General features: G+C 40.1%; 1 protein-coding gene across 4 annotated transcripts in view; it reads right to left on the bottom strand.

Annotated features, from left to right (window-relative positions):
* The window catches only part of GNAQ (G protein subunit alpha q), a 292,117-nt gene that overhangs the window by 165,429 nt on the left and 105,500 nt on the right, over positions 1–21,188 (bottom strand). For all 4 annotated transcript variants that reach the window (XM_036260797.1, XM_036260800.1, XM_036260798.1 and 1 more), the window contains exon 2: positions 20,618–20,802. In XM_036260797.1, the coding sequence (XP_036116690.1) occupies positions 20,618–20,802 (185 nt within the window). The remainder of the gene's footprint in view (positions 1–20,617; positions 20,803–21,188) is intronic.

Raw genomic sequence — 21,188 nt, 5'->3', positions numbered from 1 at the left:
AATGATGACTGTATGAAATCTGCTACCCAGTGGAGCGGCTGATAACGTCTCCCTGCAGTAAGATACGGGGTGCTCAGCACTCTCAGCAATTCCTCTCAGGTTCACTCTCTTTCACTAATTCTCAATTATCTGCACCTCAGGCCATTTTCCCCACAATCCTAACTCCCTGCTCTCCTCACTCCCCTCCTTCTCGGCAGAAGATCCTGCCTCCCAGCTCTGATGGGACAGATCAGGACCGTGGGTCAAAGGCTGCCTTCTTCTCTACTAGAAACTTGAACTTTGATGATTCTCTTTTCACTTCCCAACAGTTTCAAAGCCATGGATAGTCTGCTTCTCCAGAACTGTTTTATGGTATGTTCTCCCAATTGTCAACTGTTTCCCTCTTTACCACTGAATTTCCACTGACCTGCCCATATACCCAGGTCTCGTGTTAAGTTAAAAAAATTGGACCCCTCCCCCCAAAAAAATCTTGTTTGAATTCTGCTCCTGGCTTCCCCCTCAAAGTACCATTTCTCTCCCACATCCATCCCCTCGGTCCTGGTTGGGATTTTCATCACCTTATTTCCCAGGTGTTCCTCCCACTTTTAGACAGTGCCACCTGTCACACTCTGGCCTCACCTGTGTTCTGGAAACAGTCTCCCATCACCTCCTCCTGCCCTGAGCTCTGGATGACCCTAAAAGCCATTAGATTAATCTCAGGACTGTGGAATTTGAAGGTCCTCACAATCTGGTTCCCCTGAACCTTTCCAGCCTGACAACTCCGACAAAACTTACTTCACTTTGCTATCCTTGGTCCATCAAAGTATCAGCTTTCCCTGGAATTGTCTGTGCTCAACCTTCCCCCGCCTCTCAGGACCCAGTGCAAGTAGCACCGCTGGTCTCCTCCTCCGAAGGCAGGGCCCCTCTCTCTTCCTCTTCAGTCCCTCAGCACCTGGTCATGCCTCTGGCCTCGCTGGATGGCACATTCCCTGGAGGCAGAGGCTACAATGCCCTCCTCAGCCCTGTACTCCTCATACAGCTGGCCTAAGAATCCTTGTTGTGAACCCATCTTCTCTGCACTTTTGCAATTTTAGCCCAGTTACCTAATTCAGTTTCTTTACCAGTAAATTGAGTTAATAATGCTCACCTTTTAGGATTAAATTTAATTATATTTATTATAACCCACGAGGTAAAGCAAAATGCAACTTTTGGAAATTTCTTATACCTAAAGCAAGCTCCAATGCATAAAAATGTATCTTATTTGCTTTCTACTTGCTGTCACCATAATTAAGTTCCAAATAATATAATTTACCTTATAAAAAATATCTGTTTTGCATGCTTGTAGTATCTCTCCAAGATTCACCAAGCATGCTTTTCAATAATATTACTTTGGCTATGAGTATTTGCATCCTACTTTATTAAAAAGCTCAGCCTCGTTGCAGACTTCCAGAACAGAACTTTGCTGTGCAACAAAGTTGAGAGGAATAGTTTATAGGCTATGATAGTACCACATGAGATACATGGTCTGACATCTGCTGAATTGTTTACTTTGAAATTGCAAGAAAGAAATAAAGGCAAGCGAGAATGTTAAAAATAATAAAGGACAGGAGATCTAAATTTTTATAAATCAATATTCCACAAAGTGTTATCGATGATGCGTTCTGATTTCAGACTTAAGAATGGGGTTCACAAAACCTAAACTGGGGCAGGAAAAGATCAATTTGTTTCTGGACGAAACAGGATAAATTTGAATGGAGACTGTGAAGTTTCCCCCAGCTCCGTCCTTGGTGGCACCAGAGAGTGCAAGCCCTACCTAATCAGCCAGCCAGCTTCCTAAATTGTGAGCCACAGTAAATGAGTTAACTTATTACAAACCCTGTTTTACTTCACTTACCACCTCAACATGCAATCCTGGAGTTTTTGCTTTAATAATTTTGCAACCTAGCCCAGACCTCAGTATCATGCACAGTTCATAACCACAGCAGGAAGTAAAATTCACAGCTGTCACCAGTCTCCAGGCAGACATCATGATCTGTTTGCTGTAGAAATGCTGTGAGCAAGGCCAGGAAGGAGTGACCAGTCTCTGAGCTGGCCAGGACAGGGGCAGAAGGCATCGTGAGCAATGTGGGTTGGAGGTTACAAGGAGAGAGGTCAGCTCAGGGTAGCGGGGTCAGGCCACTTATGAATGAGAAAGAGACTGGACATAAAAGATTCAGGTCTTAGGAACCCAGGGTTTGACTCCACCTAAGTGGACTTGGTCACAGACAGAGAACTTGGGAAGCAAGAATAAAGCTGACGGTGACAGTGGCCCGACAAAAGCCTGGGTGTCAAGTTCATCTGGAGATATTACATACCTGCTTTGCAACCCTGAATATTGTTTCATCTTGCAAAGCCTCAGTGTCCTTATTTATGGAAGGAAGAGAATAGTAGCAGGGAGTGTGAGGGATAAAATGGGACACTAAGATGTCCTAGGACATCTGGTACCTGGTGGGGACAAAACGCTGGCTAAGACTGAAGCTCTCCTTAAATGTGAATTCCCTTCCCTTTCCCCAGGGATTAGGGTGACCCTGGGTGGGCAAGTGATCCACTCTGGAAGAAGATGGGAAGGGAAGCAAAATAATTTGACTCTGGCTTTTCTAGTCCAAATCTATCATTAAAGCACAAGTGAATATACCTTGTTTTTAAAGGAGAGAAAACAAAATTGTTCCAAAGTGAACTGTCATTTCTCTAACTGCAGTTCCAGGGCTGTAAGCCTCATGGGAGGTCACCTAAAACTGTGCCCACTTCCTCACACCTAACAGCCAGCCTACATATAGCATCCATGTTTTAGGGAAACACTAAGACAAAACAAAAAAATCCCATCAAATCACTTTGAAACTGAAGGCAAAATGTAAATGCCCTTATAAGAACAGTGATGGGGTGACGTTTGACTTTCTAGATCTATTTGGATAACTGGTCAGACTTGCTGATCTAAGACAGAACCGAGCCCTTTCCCCTGCTAGGTTGAACATTTGCTGGAACAAGTTCATAGAAGATTAATGATACATCCTGCTTCTGCTGGGACAGAAAGTCTCTCCTACTACCTTTTGGCATACTTTTGCTTTTAGTGCAGTAAATAGCTGATGGCAGAGACCACAAATAATCAATTTCCAGAACACAAAGGGATCTGGATAATGAAGCTAGTGGAAGCTCACATTTGCTTATGTTTTAAGAACACGGTTCATAAAACAATTAGTGCTTAGGTCAAATAATTAGCAAGTCTTTTGGGGTGACCCAAATTGCAGTTGGTGTAGGCTAACATTCTTTTACATTTCTTTGAATCCATAACGTTGAAACACACCAAGTATTGAAAAATGGTGCACACTCGCTCTCCTTTCTTGCATCAATTGTTCAAAACAATGTCTGTGATAGGATCTCTAAGGAAGCAGCTAGATTCTATACAGGCTCATTTAAAAGGAAAAAAAAAGACACGCAAAGAAAGATACAACACACACTGTAAGGAAACAAAATGCAAACTTAATAAAATATAAAACAGTGAGATAATGTCAATAGAAAATTTTCTAGTTGGCCTGTAGTCGTCTATTGCTCAACTAAAGAAAACAAAATCTCCTTCCTAAAATGATTTATCATAAAAATGCCGCACATATTTGTTTTCTCCACGTTCAAGAGGTAAAAATGGCCCTTATTTCAAGTACTCATTCTCTATTATCAGGAAATAAAACTTGATCAGATATTAAGGATGATGAAACCAAAAGTTCTTCATTCGTTTAAAATGGAACTCTGACTAAGAATAAATTATCAGATATATTTACAACACTCATAACAGTACTGTTAGTACGAATTTTACGATGATCTGTACTGCTGTTGTAGCAATATCTACACTGAGAAGTATAAAATCACTTCTGTGGTCATTACTATTGTTATAGTAATCTAACTAAAATCAGAGCTGGGCTACCTTTCTCCAGGCAGTCCAGGGCCTGCCTGCTCAGGTGTCTGCCTGGTAATTAAGCTCCCCAGGTGATTTCAGACCTTACCAGTGTCTGAGAATCACTTCTTCAAGCTTAGAGGAAATCTTTTCAGACCTAAAGAATAAAGGATGAACCATCAAAATTCCTCTTCGGAACAAGCAGTGGGACCACACTATTCTACATCAGTCAGAAAACTGTATGAGGTAACCGCTCAGGGCCACTGGGTATAGACTTGCTTAGTATCACCAAAGGTTGATGGTGTAACTCAGAGAGATTTCAAACTGAAAACTTCAGATGTGAAGGTCATTCAATACCCCTGCGCATTCAGAAAATTTCAGTCCAAATGATTCTTGAAAGAGTCTTCACCATTTGTACTATGACATGTGTCCATGCTAAGCAAGGGGACACTGTGATAAGCCACTTCTGCGAATGAGCACAACACGCCAGCCAGGGATTAAACACATATCCGGCCTACAGTTTGCTGACACCCACAGCGATATTTATTCTTTATCACAACTCACTTATTAAATGAAATAACCAATGCAAGTGATCATACCTGACATATAGTTAATATCTCAAAAAATCATCACAGCCCCAGTTTAATGATTTAAAAATCTTCCAATCTTTGGAATGAATCTACAAGAAGGTCTATGGCCAAACTATTATGAAAAGAACAACATCATTAATATTTTTTTAAAAGTAAACTGAAGTATCACTTTCATCTATTAAACTGAAAAGACTTAAAACATTAATAAAACTAAAAGTTGGCAAGGATATGGTAAAAACAGGTATACTCAGACCCTGCACTGTGAAATGGTTTGATCTTTCAGGATGTCAATTTACCAATCTTTATCAAAAGCCTTAGAAGTATGTATACATCTGACCCAGCAATTCCATGTCTAGCAATTCATCCTGTAAGGATGTTCATTATAGCACTAGTGAGAAAGCACATCAGAAGTATTTATGGTATATACTCAATAAAAAGAATCAGTATTAATATAAAGATCCACACTCCCTTATCTATAACCTGAAATCACAAAAATTCCAAGAACTGATTTTTGTTTGTAAATAATTTCATTTCATTCATTGTCATTCATGACCTGCTGCAAGGCTATGTATAATCTTTATTCCACTAATTGCAAATAGTGATATCTTTTGCTGCTGAAATGTCAACAGGAAACCTATATTTATATGTACGTAGTTAAATCTCAGTGTGTGTATATATCATAATGTTCACAGTGGCTTTCTCACATGGTAAAATTACGTGAGTTTTACTTTCCTACTTTGCTTTCATATGTTGTCTGAATTTTCTTTTCATAATGACCACATTGCATTTATCTTTATATTTATAAAAATCAATGTGTTTCTGTTTGGGAAAAGGGGAAAAAATCCAGTCCTTATGAAAACACCCAACCAAATATCTAAATTTCACATATTATAGTTATGTGTGTATTACAGTTCTTATTAAGCAAGCGATTTTTCAATAAAACTTCCTATCACTTTCTTGATTTGTGACTAAGTTTACCATAGAATTGTGTGATTGCATCTTTATGGTAGTCTAGATCAAGACCAAGTGCAGACAAGAGTGCAGAGGCCCTCACAAAAGATCATTCCATGAGCAACTGAGGACGGGACAGACAGACACCCAGTAGTGCCAGATGCATCACTACATGCACCACCCAGAATGGCAGGAAGGAGGGCAAAGAAAGGGAAATTATAAAAAGGAAGAAAACAGATACGCTTTCATGCAGAAATCTTTGTCCTGACTGCATATTAAACAATCAAACAATTTTGTTGAGTAAATCTTGCCCCCCAATAAGACTGCAAGTCCCTATAAGCAAAGTACCTGTCTTAAACTTTCTCTGGCCTGAAGAAAAATAAAAAATGATGAGTTTTGCTTTTTTAAAAATTTAACTAGACATTAAACAAATAACCATGTTTTCAATCAAAAACAAAGAGAGGAGCCCTGGCCGGTTTGGCTCAGTGGCCTGCAGACCGAAGGGTCCCGGGTTCGATTCCCAGTCAAGAGCATGTACCTCAGTTGTTGGTTTGATGTGTCTTTCTCATGGAAGTTTCTCCCTCTCTCTCTCCTCCTCCCCTCCCTTCCACTCTATCTAAAAATCAATGGAAAAATATCCTCAGGAGAGAAAATAAATAAATAAGTAAATAAATAAATAGGAAGGAAGGAAAGAAGGAGAGAGAGAGAGAGAAAGATTGAAAAGTTTACAGTCAGGAAGCAGAAGCCAAATGAATGGTTGTTAAAAATTAAGAGTTTAAAAGGCTTACAATAATAGTAGTACGACACAATCAGCCTCTCTGGTTATATTTCAACTCATTCACTGGACAATACCTCCTACACCGACGGCTGCACACCGTGCTGGACGCGGGGCAGAGCGGTGACAGGGCCGTCTTGCCTCCGGCCTGGCTGCCGTGGCGAGAACAGCTACACTGACTGCAGACTCCACCTACTCTTTCTCAGAAGGAAACTAAACAGTGTGTGTCCTGGTGCCAAAGGTGTTTATGGACTCAAGTACATGAGTTGTCTTCTGGGGATTTTTAAGCCCAACCCTGGTTTTAAAATCCAGCCCCATAAACTTAAAAATTGAGTGATTTGGGAAACACATTTTAAACATTTTTCATCTGTAAAACTAGACTACTACTAGCATACCTCATGCTTTTGTGGACATCAAATACCTGACACTGCACCAGGCCCAGCAGCACTGGGCAGAGGTCATTTCTCTGCCCTTCCGTTCTCCTCCCTGGAGCGGCTGCCCCTCTAAGCTGCAAACAGCCTGGAGTCGACATGAGACACCTTGACCATCAGGGAAGTGTCAGTGCTCCTTGCTCTCCGGAGTAGCGAGGACCGTGAACCCCTTCACTTAGACTCCTCACCATCACTTACATCCCAGACCACCTGTGGGGAAACCACTGGTGTTCCTGAGAACAGAAACCCATTTCTCATTCTTGAGTTGCAGCCTCTTAAATATCTATAAACAATCAACAATTTCTCCTTAACACATTCTACACTTTACCCAAAGGCCCATACATTTCTCCTGACCCAGCACTCTCAGTGAAGAATTCAAAGACCATTTAGTGGACGCTTAATATCTGATGTTATCATCCTAAAAGTTTTAGATCCTCTCTCTCTAGTCTCTCATTAATGCCCACATCAACTACATGAAGGGGATACCATTTGGCCCCGTTAAGGTATAAATTCCTAAAACTCTGACAGTACTGATAACACCAAAATTTCCATTACAACCTGGAATACAGGATCAAGGTCAATTGAAGAATAACAGAATCCAACATATTTTAATACCCAACTTTACAGTACATTGGCTGCAAAGTACTATAACCAAACACTCTTTTCTCCCTTTGCCATGGCAGAGCTTGTTAGTAGACAATTTTTAAAATTAGCGTAGAAAGGTCAAGAGCGTGAAGACTAGGCTAGTCTTCAAGAATGCACAAAAACAATCACCTGATAACTGACCTCCTACCACAGGACCACTGACTGTTTACCACCACCCAGAAATGCCAATGTCTACTCCTGTCAATACAGCCTTTCTTTTTTTTTTTTTCATCCTCACCCGAGGACATTTTTGCATTTATCTTCAGACAGAGCGGGAGGGAGAGTGGGAGAAAAAGAGAGAGAGAAGCATCGTTGTGAGAGAGACACATCGACTGGTTGCCACCCACATAACCCTAACCAGGGCCAGGGAAGAACTGCAACTGAGGTACATGCCCTTAGTGGGAACCGAACCCGGCACTCTCTGGTGTGCGAGCCAACGCTCTAACCACTGAGCAAACTGGCCACGGTCAGCCTTTCTTTTAGCTCAAAACCATTATAGACTTTTCACCAGAGAGGATGTGTATGCATTGAAAGACACATATAATCTCACCAAACAAATATCCTGTTCATCTTAGTAGTGATACTAAGTTTCTTGATTTATGTCAGTAATGCCACTCCTCTAAGACACTTCTCATTTTAAACAATATCAGATTATAAGAAAATTGTATAATCGCCTTACAAGGTAGTGGTGGCAACAACTTAAAGTCATCATCCTGGCAACTTCACTTTAAGAAAAATAAAATCAACCTGGCCAGTTTGGCTCAGCAGTAGGAGCATCGGCCTGAGAACTGAAGGGTCACAGGTTCGATTCCTGGTCAAGGGCATATACCTAGATCGCTGGTTCGATCCTCTGCCCTGGTTGGGGTCGTGGAGGAGGCAACCAATTGAGGTGTCTCCCTCACATTGATGTTTCTCTCTCTTCTCCTCCTCCTTTTCCACTCTATCTAAAAATTAATGGAAAAATATTCTCGGGTGAGGATTAACAACAATAACAAAGAAGTCACATAAAATCAGGAAACTAAATGTATTCAAAGTAAACAACATATCAGCCAAAATTAGTAATCATAGCATTTAATGAAATACTTTTCTATCCCTTGAAAGATAATTGAAAGATAAGCATCCTTATATAACAAGACACAAAAAATGTCATTTTTAAAAATATATTTGCTTGCTGATAACTCTGTTTGCAATATATACACATGTTCATGAAAATCATGAGTATATTAACAATATACTATTTAAAAACCCAATTATGGCCCTGGCCAGTCTGGCTCAGCAGTTACAGCATCAGCCCACGGACCAATGAGTTTCGAGTTTGATTCTGGCCAAGAGTATCTTGGTTGCGGTTCAGTCCCTGAATCTGGTTGGGGTTGTGTGGGAGGCAACCAGTCGATGTGTCTCTTTCACATCGATGTTTCTCTCTCTTTCCCTCTCTTCCACTCTATCTGACGATAAATAGAAAAATGTCCTCGGGTGAGGATTTAAAAAAAAAAAAAAAAAAGCCCAATTACATAGCAAGTATAACTAATTCAGGGCAAAGCAACATAGTAGAGAATAAGAGAAACAAAGCATCTTAGAAACAATAAGATTTTAGGCTTTGATACACGTGACTCAGATAAGCAAAACTGTTGCTTTGCCAAATATTAAGCAAGCCCTACTGTAAATGTCTACAAAACCAAAAAGTCAGCCCGGAACTAAAACTGTTTCTTCGGCGGGGTGAGAATGAGAAGTAAAAGTGCTGGCATTTCTCATACGCTCACTAGATCACGTCAGACTTCACGCGGCATTCTCTTTGCTCAGCTCCAACAAATACATTCTGCCTCTCTAATTGAAAGTAGATGTACTGGTTTAAAATTAAGAGGAAAATCATGCATTACTTGGTTTAAAAGAAAAAAGCAAGTATTTATGTGATGCTTTGCCAGGAGTTAACTAAGAACAGCCAAATGACCAGATTCACAACTTCCTACTAAAATGTGTTAAACGAAGCCACATGTATTTTATATGGTGGCTGTCAGTCCTGGACATCCAAGGTCTGAGCAGCTGAAAGGGATTTAGAAGGAAATTGCTTAAGCAGCTTTCTCCCGTGTGTTTGGGCAAATCAGCAATGTTCCTTAGAGCACTTTTTAAAAAACAGCCAAACTGGTTAAAGTTGACTAGCACATAAGAGATACTTTCGTTCAATTATTTAACAAACAAGAGTAGAACCATGTGCCAACACTGTGCTAATTTAAATAAAGCCCTATCTCTGCCCTTAAGTGTGACTTTTCTTCCTTTCATCCAATTTTAACCAGTGTAGATAAGCTGAAGACAGACACATGAAATGAGTTACTTCCAGATGAGATGGTGCAAAGTAGACTGGGGAAGTGAGCTAAGAAAACAGTATCTGAAGACAGTCAGTATATCTGTACAATATAGAGAGGATGCTGTTTTCCCATCAGTTTCATCCCATATGTAGAAACAGTGACCAAAGGTCATTTCTAATGCACAAGACAACAATTACACACGAAAATTACACTCGAGTGTGTGTGTGTGTGTGTACACGTATACCTCTAGTTTTGCCTATACTTATTTATTTATTTATTTTTATCCTCACCTGAGGACATCTTTTCTATTTTTTGTTCAGATAGAGTGTGGGAGGGAGAGAGAGAGAGAGAGAGAGAAACATCGACGTGAAAGGGACACGTCAAGTGGTTGCCACCCACACAACCCAACCAGGGCCGGGGACAAACTGCAACCGAGGTACGTGCCCTTAGCGGGAACCGAACCCGGGTCTCTCAGGACCGCAGGCCAATGCTCTAACCACTGAGCCAAACCGGCCAGGGCTAGTTTTGCCTATACTTAATATCCCTACTTCAACTAAATGGGTTGCTACCCAGTATCCTCATTTAGACATAAATGAATGAAGAATACATATAACAGGATTAAAATACTGTTAACAAAAGGGCAAAACCAGCTTGTAGTACCTTCTTACCTGCCTATAGCCCTCACACTAAGCCACAGTAGATGGTTTATTTCTACAACTGCTAGAGACCACAAAACAAATAAAGAAATCCCAGGTGAGCCTGTTCGATCCTTCTAATATACTGTGGATAGTGAAGATATGAAATCAGAAGGGATTCTGGGCCAAATCAGCTGATTGGGTGGTGCAGAGAAGTGTTGGACTGGAAAGGGGTTCAGGGAAGAGAACTTGGTAGAACCCCATTGCACTCATAGTCCAGCTCCCACTTTTGTTAGAGGAAATGCTAAAGTGAGAAAGAACATGACGCTGGTGAATAATGAAAAAGCACACAGCAGCTCCATCACCCTTTGTAAATAAAATTGATTTTAAAAAAATGTCATGTTGTTAATCTAGGAAAATTAGAAGTCCTTGTATTGAGCTAGGAAACCAACAGAGACTGAATAAAGAAATAAGCTAAGGCCCCAAGGAAGGGAAGATATCTGCATTATAAAGCACAATTACATTATTTGGATTCACCCTGGGAAATTTATCCATTAGTGAAAGAAATGTTCTTCCTTAAAGGTATCTTAAATTTAAAGTGAATAAAGGTAGTTCTTGTACAATCCTGAAGAACAAATCTTGAAGATAACCAAAGCTGAATAACTTATGCGTACAATTAAAAATTCACTGCAAAGCTCATACATTAATAGAGTGTAGTATTGACACAAAGATATACAAAATAGACCAATGGATCAGAACCGAGAGTTGAGAAACAAATTCATGCATATATATCTATTTAATTTGTAACAAAGGTGACAGACACTGCATTGCACTGGGTAAAGAATAGTCTTTTCTATAAATGAGTTGGGTTAATTGGATATCCACATGGGGGAAAAAGGGGTGAGCCACCCCTCCACCTCATGCCATACTCTGCAATTCATCTAAAGTGGATTTTAGATGTTAATGTAAAAAGCAAAACAACAAAGAATTAGAAGAAAAGAGAGATAATCTACATGATGTTAAAGTAGGCAAAGATCATTATAAAAGGATAGAAAAAGCACTAATCAGAAGGGGGAACAAATGATAAATGGAACTTATTACAATTAAGAACTTCTTTTCAATAAAAGAACCAAGAAAATAAAAATCAACTCACAAAAGATACTTGCAATATATTTACTCAACAAACACTCATATCCTTAACATATTTAAATAAGTCCTACAAAGCAGTAAGAAATCGGACCACTGGGGTAGGGGTAAAAAAAGAAACTGGAACACCCAATAGAAAAGAAAAGGTAAAACATATTTTATAAAAATTCAACATCTGTATCCACTGCAGCCTGCAGGCCCAGCCAGGCAGAGCGCGGCTCCTCTGCTCGTTGAAGGGGGGAAAAGAAAAAAAAGAAAAGAGACGCAAATGGCCATTAAACGTATGAAAGGGTGCTCAACATGCCTACTTATCAAATAAATGCAAATTAAAACAACAATGTGATAGCACTGTCCAGCCACCAGAATAGCGAAAATAAAAAGATTAATACCGAGTGTTGTCAAGGATATGGAGCAACAAGAATTCTCATGCTACAGATGGTAGGAACGTGAATTGGTACAATCATCCTGGAAAATTCTTTGGTAGCCTCTAGGTACTGACACTGACTCAGCAATTCCAAATCCTAGGTACATACCCCAAAGAAATACATGCTTATGCTCACCAAAAGACAGGTACAAGAATGTTTATATTGGCACTATTTGTAATAGCCAGAAATGCCCAAACTTCTATTAATAATAGGATATATAAACAAACTGTAGTATATTCATAAAATGTAATATTATACAACTTTGCTGTCCAATACAGTAGTCACTAGTCATATGTAAATTTAAAAGATTAAACAAAAGTTCTTAGTCACACTAACCACATTTCATGGACTCTGGCTACATGTGGTCAGTGGCTACTGCACTGCACAGCACAAACATAACGCATTTTCACCAAGTTCTATGGGGCACTGTTATTACAGAACAATGAGAGTAAATGGGTTACAATGACAAGTAACAACACTGGTGCATTCCACAAATATAATGTTGAGTGAAATAAACAAGATACAAAGGAATATATATTGCATGCTTCCATTCATACAAAGTTCAAAAATCAACAAAACGAATCTGTTATTAGAAGGCCGGATAATGGTCCCCCATGAGGGCTGGAACTACTGACTGGAAGGGAACATGAGGAGCTTCTGAACTTCTGGTCATGATGATCCACATCAACAGATCTAGATGCAAATGTGTTCTCAACAGTAAAATACATGGACTCAATACTGATGACGTGTATACTTTCCCATATATAGAAATTACCACCCACCATAAAAAGAAAAGTATGCAGTGTTAGTCTATTGCTGAAGTCTTTCTTTGCTTCATTGTCTTCTCTGATGAAGCTGATTGCAATATGCTCATTTTGGATAAATAATAGCATTCCTTTAGGATTAAATCTCATCTTCGTTGTCTATCTTTACATGGCTGCTATGGATATAAAATGAAAAAAGAACTGCAATGGAACATGGAGAGAGCGAGGAGAAGAAATGTGGCTAGAGTGTATTTGAAAGATATTAAAAGAAAAAGGAGCGTATTCAGAGGATTCTGAAAGCTGGTACAGGCACATGGAGTCGTGCTGCTTCAGCTCCCAATACAAGTCCTAAGTCTTGGACTAAGACAAGGGAGAAAGTGGTAAACCAATTTCAGCAAAAAGGGTGGTTGACAAATCAAGTCAGTCATGAAAATTCTCTAAATTTCTTTAGACCATTTGTTAAGGGAAAAAAACTAAAAAATTTATAGCATCAGGAGTAGAAAGTTTCCTATGAAAAGTACAGGCTGTCTTTGGTGGCCAGCAGTCAATAATCCAATTAGAGTAACTCACACCATATCCACAAAATCTGCAACTCATTTTTTAAAATCAAATATATTGGAGTGACATTGTTTAACAAAATTATATAGGTTTCAAGAGTACAATTCTATAATACATCATCTGTTTCTGTGTTCACCACCCCAAGTCAAGTCTCCTTCCATCACCATTTATCCCCCCTTTACTCTCTCTTACCTCCCCTACCCCCTTTCCCTCTGGTCATCACCACCTTGCATCAAATTTTGAACTTTAAACACTGTTTGTTTTTTTAAAAAAAAAAAAAAACCTACAGAGATGTAAATATTGTAATTACTATGGTATTTAAATACAAAGAAAGAAAAATCTCCATTGGGCTAGAGACCATTATCAAAATAAATCTGTTCATTGTTTGCTTGTTTTTAAACAATTTTATAAGTGCTTTGGAATGGACAATGTTCAAAATAGGTAGCAGCTTTAAATTATAATGAAACACCTTTAACAACAGCTTCATCTTTGTTAGAGTTGTGGAATCAAAGAATCAACAGCAGAAAAATAGTGTTGGGAAAGGTTTCAGAGGTTGTCTCGTCTATCCTTTACCTTATTTCAGCAAAATTTCCTTAAAGAAGTTCACATGTTAAAAATACATTCTATTTTTTAACACAACCAGAAAAGGAGATTTCTCTACCTCCTCTGATATCCCATTTCAATGACTGTCACTCAAAGGAAAGTTTTCCTTAGAAACCTCCTAAATCTGGTCATGCTATTTAAATTATGTTCTGTTTGTTTTATTCTTAATAAAAATGGAAGATGAGTAGTATTCATTTTCTCCATGATGACAATTCATCTTATAATAACTTCCAAACTCTTTTTTAATTGTTTGTAAAACATTTTCATATACATTATCTATTTAACACTTGAAACAATCCTAGTATTGCCTGTCCCATTTTACAGATGAGGAAGTTTGGGCTTAGAGTGTGAAGAAATTTAGGCTTAGGGAGGAGCTGTGACAATCCCAAGATAACTCAGCTATTCAGGGCTTGGGTTCAAACTCAGCTACTTCTTCAGATAGAACTGTTACTAAATCACTAACCCCTCAGCCTCCTCCGCTCCCCACACTGAGCAAGCCCAGGATAAGCAGCTGTACTTTGGGGCAGCATTTGAGAAATGCTGAACAAAAATGAAGGGTTTGCTTCTATAGAGAATCCACGTGCTAATTTACTTTCTGAATTGACGGTGTGATTTTGCACTGGATAATTGGGAATTGTGCCAGCATCCTGCCCTTCTTCTACTAACTGAACCCACATTTTCCTCAGGGACTGTCAATCAAATTGCCCAGTCTTATCCAAGAGCTAGCACAGAATCCAGGCTAGACCAATCAGGCACGTTTTCCCAGGAATCTGTATCTTTATATATGTATATGTGTGTGCATCTCTCTCTCTCTCTCTCTCTCTCTCTCTCTCTATATATATATATATATATATATATATATATATATAATTATTATTATTGTTGATTTTTTAGAGAGAGAGAAATGGAGAGAGAGACAGAAACATAGATCAACTGCCTCTTGCACAACCCCCTACTGGGGATCAAGCCCGCAACCCAGGCAAATCTGTATCTTTTTTTTAAAGCCCTGGTATCTTTTCTTCTTTATTATTATTAATTTTAGGATTATTTTCCCATTGATTTTTAGATAGAGTGGTAGGGGGGAAAGGAGTGGGGAGGGGGTTGCCTTCCACACAACACCGACTGGGGCAGGGATGGAACCTGCAACCAAGGTACATGCCCTCAGCCGGGAATCAAACCCGTGACCCTTTGGTCCACAAGCCAATGCTCTAACCACTGAGTCAAACCAGCCAGGGTTCTTTTCTTTTAATAGCTCCATTTATTTTCTTTTAAATTTTCTTTTAATTTTCTTTCTTTATTGATTTTAGAGAGAGAAAGGAAGGGAGAGGGAGAGATAGAAACATCAATGAGGGAGAACATCGACTGGCTGCCTCCTGCATGCCCCCCACTGGGGATTTGGCCCACAACCTGAGCATGTGTCCTGACCAGGAATTGAACCAGTGACCTCTTAGTGCTCAACCACTGAGCCACACCAGCTGGGCTAAATCTGTTACTTAAGTGGAGCGAAAGAAGATTGGAAACAATAAGAGTTCTTCTGTCTCACACATGAGTACCTCGGACCTGCCCTAGTTTCCAAGAGCAAGTCAGTCGGTTAGCTTCTCCTCGTTTTCAGAGTGACCTCACAGTCCCGCGGCTCTTTTTCTGCTTAAGTTAGCCAGTGCTGGTCTCTGTTGCTTGCAAGCAGAGAACCCTGATCGATACAACTCTTCAGAGGAACAGATTAAAATATACACTGATTAACTTCTGCTTTTATTATGTGCTTATTATACAGGTGAGAAATACTAAAATGAAATCGAGCTCTTACATCTTGTAAACGAAGAAAATTCCCTCATGGTGTAAAAAGAGGTACAGAAAGTTCCTGTTCAGCTGCTCAAAGGCAGGAATAAGTTGGCAAGTTGTCTAGAATCTTGGCTACATTTTTCTTTTGAAAAATGGCTTCTGAGATCTTGGATTTCTCAGGAAGTACAGAAAATTCAGAGAGCGGTACCTGTGTTTAACGGGGTACTTTCCCTGTGACAAGTCCTTCCTTAGAAGAGTTCACGGAGGACACCAGGTGCTGTAGCAGCATGTCCTCTGGGCCTCTGCACCCAGGAGAAAAGGGCACCCAGTGCCAGGCCTGCACGCTGCTGGTGGGGCAGTCAGCAGCAGCTGTAGCCTAGGCACCTGCCACCTAAGCCACAGGCCTCAGGACTAAGGAGTCCAAAAGCAAACACGAGAATAGAAGAGAAGGCAATGCTGTCTACCCTCTGTGGCCTACCCAGCACTTAGCAGGACTTCTTGAAGAAGCTCTGCATCACACTCTGGTCTTCCTGGGACCGGCAAAGGGAGCCAAGGCCTGTCGATGCTCTGAAATAGCCGTAAGAACACCTTCATCTCACAGTTCACACAGAGAGTATGAGGCAACGTTAAAGGGATACCAGGATCTGTATCTGGAGCAATCTGCTTGACGAACAAAAGCTCTTACAACATTTGCGGCAAAGCAAAGAATAATCAAGATAGTACATCTATATAAGATAAGAAAACAAAAAACATCAGTGATGAAAGTTCCCTTTTGGAAAGTAAGGAATGATGCGGTAATCTCCCAATTCAATGCCTTCCACCTAGGGGAGCCCTAAATGTAACTTTTGGTTTGACTAAGCAACAAATATTTAATCCCTTTTCAACAGCAGCTATCAACAGTTGTGTTTGGGGAAACGGCAAAGTACGATTTAGGAAGAAATAAACCTTAGTTCACTATGTATTCAGAAGAAGTCCTCAAACTGCTCTCTCGTGTTGGAGGTTGAGACCAAGCAGTTCACCTATAAACGTTACTTGTTTGGCAAAGAAAATCCAAGGACAGGAGAGTGGATATACACTCAGGGAAGAATTATTCTTTATTTTGGTAAAATTTGGAATGTATTGCAAGCCACTCCTGAACTGGTGATCCCTGGAATGCCGAGTGAGGTCTACAAGAGGTCGTGCGATGCCATGCCACTGCTTGGGGCAGGAGCTGTGGTCTGGACTCCCCCTGACCCTGCACCAGCCCCCCGCTAACCAGAGGGACTTCTCATCCAGCCTGGTAACACACAGGAGCAAAAGCAATTCCAATATTCTGGTGTGGCATTCCAGAACTAGAACCATTTTCAAAGCAAACAAAACTGTGAGTAGTTTTCCAGTTGAGAACAGGTAACGTCATTGTAAGTTATGCTTTGCCTTATAAAATCTATGAATGTAGAAGCAAGTACAAAGTTAGGCTGGACAATCCTGGAAAGTCTGTGTTTTTGTTTATGCTACTACCATAGATTATGGCCAATGTGGCAGAGGGTGCAAAGAAGCTTTTTAAAAAATGAAATGGTTATTTACTTTATATCTTTAGTGTCACAAAATAATATAAATCACAATGCACAGCTTCCCAGTAATTGCTAATAAATGCATACTAAATCCCTTAAACTATTTATAAAATATAAAGCATATTGTAACCAAAAACTTTTGCAGAAAATTCTAACCAGCCCTGGCCGGTTTGGCTCAGCGGTTAGAGCGTCCGCCTGCGGTCCGGAGAGACCCGGGTTCGGTTCCCGCTAAGGGCACGTACCTCAGTTGCAGTTTGTCCCCGGCCCTGGTTGGTCGTGCGGGTGGCAGCCACTCGATGTGTCCCTTTCACGTCGATGTTTCCCTCTCTTTCTCTCTTCCTCTCTCTCCCTCCCACTCTGTCTGTACAAAAAATGGAAAAATGTCCTCGGATGAGGATAAAAAAAAAAAAAAAAAAAAAAAGAAAATTCTAACCAAAACATAAAATATTATTATTAAGTAAGTATCATAAACACGAGAAAATAAAATTCAGATCTCTTAGTCTGGATTCAAAACCTTTCACAAACACATCCTATACCATCCTTTGGTTCTTCTTATCCAGTTCCCTAAAAGAATTCTGCTCAGGTAAACTGGCCAATGTATGCACTGCGTGCACATTCGTAACATGCCCGTCAGCCATGCCTCTTCCCCAGTGTGCCTCTCCCTCCGCTCTCCCCTAGCCTCTTCCTGAATTGTAAATTTCTGCCTAGCTCTGATTAAATTGTTCTGCACCCCTGGCAGCACATTACATTTATTCTCTTATGCAGACAATTTGACAGCTATTTTTGATTTGAATAATCATCAGAGGCAGAAGAGGAGACTTCCAGTTGTTGAAGCTTACAAATGATTTACCTATTTATAAAACAAGGAATTTTCTGACCCTCTGCTATGTATAAGACACATGCCAGGGACAATAAAAAACACCAAGATGAACTGACATAACATTTACTTTCAAGGAGCTCAGCTGAGTCTAGTCAGGAAATTAGATCAATACTAACACTGTCATAATTAATACAAGCTAGACCATTGTAAGTACTCCACTACAAGTTCTGTAAAGGAGGGTGGGATCACTTAGTCCTATGAGGGAGAGGGGAGAAGAACTCTAGGAGGAAGCTGCAGTTGGGTGGACAGGAAGGAAAGGACAGAATTCCTTAACACGTATTAACAACGTCAAGGGCAGAACTCAGGAAGTTAATGGATGAAGCAAGGGGAATGTGATGTGTTAGAACACAGAGGTAGTGAAAATGGAACAAATGTGAAAGTAATTTATATTATGACTTAAAGGGATTAAATATACTGAAGAATGTTTAATTCAGAGGTTAGCACACACTAATGTCATTTTTTTAGGAAGTGTGTTAGTTAAGTAACCAAGAGACATGAGATGATTTCACAGAATAATTATGATATTTGAGAAAAATTGTATTAACAATTTTTATGATGTCGATTTCTAACTGAATGGTATTCAACCCAGTTAAGGCTACTTAACTAGAACTGATACAAAGAGCTCAAATAACACACAGTTAAGTATTCTTCCATGTGTTACATGAATAAGGCATAAATTCCCCTTCACTCTGTGGGTCTACATGACTGTACAATAAATGACTTTCACATGAAAATCTAACTTCAAGGCAAGATCCTGAAGGATTCTCTGGAGCATCTGAGAAAGATAATTTTTTTTTTTGGGGGGGGGGGGATATAATCTAGGGAGACTATGATAAGGTATAAATTGGCAACATATATCTGTTGACACACACACATACACTCACATCAATCACATCACACAGGTGGTAACTCAGCCAGAATAAACCAGGTCATCATATTATCCACCAGTTGTAGTTTGGAAAAGTCACTGGCATTAACAAAAATTTCCTTCAACAGAATTGTCTCACAACTGCAACAAAACAAACATACTACCTATTTCAGAACTTCATTACATGAGATTTCTTAGGGAGTGGAAAAATAAAACCCTGATCCTTTTAAATCCAGACTTAGATATCCAGGCAGCCTCATCTGGTTCGGATGCCAGAGTCCCAGGCTCAGAAATCTGTACCCTCTTGAGAACAGAAGCAGGAAGATTATTTGTGGAAGGTCTCTCTTGTTGCCATCGAAAAAATAAGTGTGAAGATATCATTAGATAAGAAAGAGTTCATTTCAAAGAACCATCAAAGAAACAGAAATGCCTGATTTTAAAATGACCTGTATAGTTAGAAACTGCTAGATGGTAACAGAAGTAAAGGTACACAAAATTGCTTTATTTTACCTATAATTCATTTCTGTGCGTTAAATCTGTGTATAAGTCACACTGGACATGCCAACTCCTTGCTATTACCTATTGATCCTGCTATATGGAAATATCCTCAAGAGTAGATGATCAAGAATACTAAGAGAATGGAGGTTCTGGTTGAACACCCTAAAATAACTGTAGGAACAAATGCAGTGTTTTGTCAACAAAAGGTGACATTTAGCGGCTTACTATAAAAGCAGCACCTATAAGTCCTAAGGAACAAGACTGTGTGGTTAGTAGAAGTCCTGACGGATTCCCAGAATGGAAGAAAACAGTCTGTCAAGACATTTTTATAAATTCAAGCAGATGTCCCTTCCCTCGGGCTGAGGGGCTCCACACCGGTGTCACTCCCTGGGGTAACCACAGCCACTGCCTATGAGCTCCCCGAGGGCAACGACCGCACGCTCAAACCTGGAGCCACCTTCACGGTGCCAGTCTTGTTGGGAATCACGTGTCTACACCGTCTGGAGGGTAAGCCATGACAGCATTTGTTTTCACCTAAATACAAACCTGGTTTTCTATTTCTTTTTCTTTTCTTTTTTCTTTTTTTTTGTGGTACGTGCCCCTAGCGGGAACCGAACCCAGGACTCTCTGGTCCGCAGGCCGATGCTCAACCGCTGAGGCAAACTGGCTGGTTTTCTATTTCAACTAAGAGATAATGCTGGCTGTTGAAAACGTTTGCTTGTTTTCTAAAAAGCTGAAAATGTATATATTTTTCCGAATCCTGTGTCAAATGATTTTAGAAGCTCCCATGACTCTAACACAACTGCAGAGAAAACATGCTTGAAAGGTTATTGGAAGAGACAAATGGATCTCTCTTGAAATAAAATTAAGCCTGTGGTACCAATGAAAGGAAGTCACAAAATCCTAAACTAAATCAGACAGAACAGCTATTTTCATTCTTTTTCACAGAAGCACAATGAGTGGGAGGGTGGGGCAAGCCCACCACCTCGCCTCCGAATGCTCTCACTTTGGTAGAAGAGTCTTAATATTACAAACTGTCTTCTTAATGGAATGTATGCCCCTAAATTTTAAACCTCCATATGTTTTTTGTCAAACATCCAAATACGTCTTTCATTAATGTCGCCAAAAGCACAACTCTAATTTTTTATAGATGTGACTTTAAAGATTTAAGAAAACAAAACAAAACATTAAAACAACATACTGAACCATTAAAAGTCCCATTCAGGATGAGATGAAAAATACACATTTCAAAAACCACGAGGCATCCCCGATGTGGACGGGTGGCCAGTGGTTCCGGGGCAGCCTTGCCTACCTTATTGTGCTCGTACTTGTAGGGGATCTTGAGCGTGTCCATGGCTCTGATCATGGCCTGCATGGCCGTGAAGATGTTCTGATACACCAGCTTGGTGAAGCCCCTTTTGTCTTCATCGGAGTACCCCGACCCGTGGATGATTCTCATCTGCTTGATAAATGTGCTCTTGCCGCTCTCTCCAGTCCCTGAAAGATGGACAGACAACAGAAGCTCATCAGACCATGACACTTTCCCACAGTCTCCGAGACAACTAAACTAGAAATGGCAGCTTGTTCGAGACAGTCCCCAACAGGCTTCTCTGAGGAACATCCCAGGAGAGCAAAGCGGCATCACCAGAGGTGGGCACACCACCCATCATGAACACCTGGCATTTCAGAGGCAGGGGAGTTTTTTAAAAAATTGTCATCCCTTTGGAAACCACTCAGCATGCATTTTGACAGTGATTTATAACCATGTATCTTCTAAGAAATACAATGAAAACAGCATCTTTTGAACAGAATAAATACTCAATAAAGCTCTCTTCCCTGGGGAATATGTAAACCGCTTCCAGGAGGCTGGGTTGCTCAGCCAG

The sequence above is a fragment of the Molossus molossus genome, unplaced genomic scaffold, assembly GCF_014108415.1.
Source record: "Molossus molossus isolate mMolMol1 unplaced genomic scaffold, mMolMol1.p scaffold_m16_p_14, whole genome shotgun sequence".
Classification (NCBI taxonomy): Eukaryota; Metazoa; Chordata; class Mammalia; order Chiroptera; family Molossidae; genus Molossus; species Molossus molossus.
This window is presented reverse-complemented; position numbering and strand designations above follow the sequence as displayed.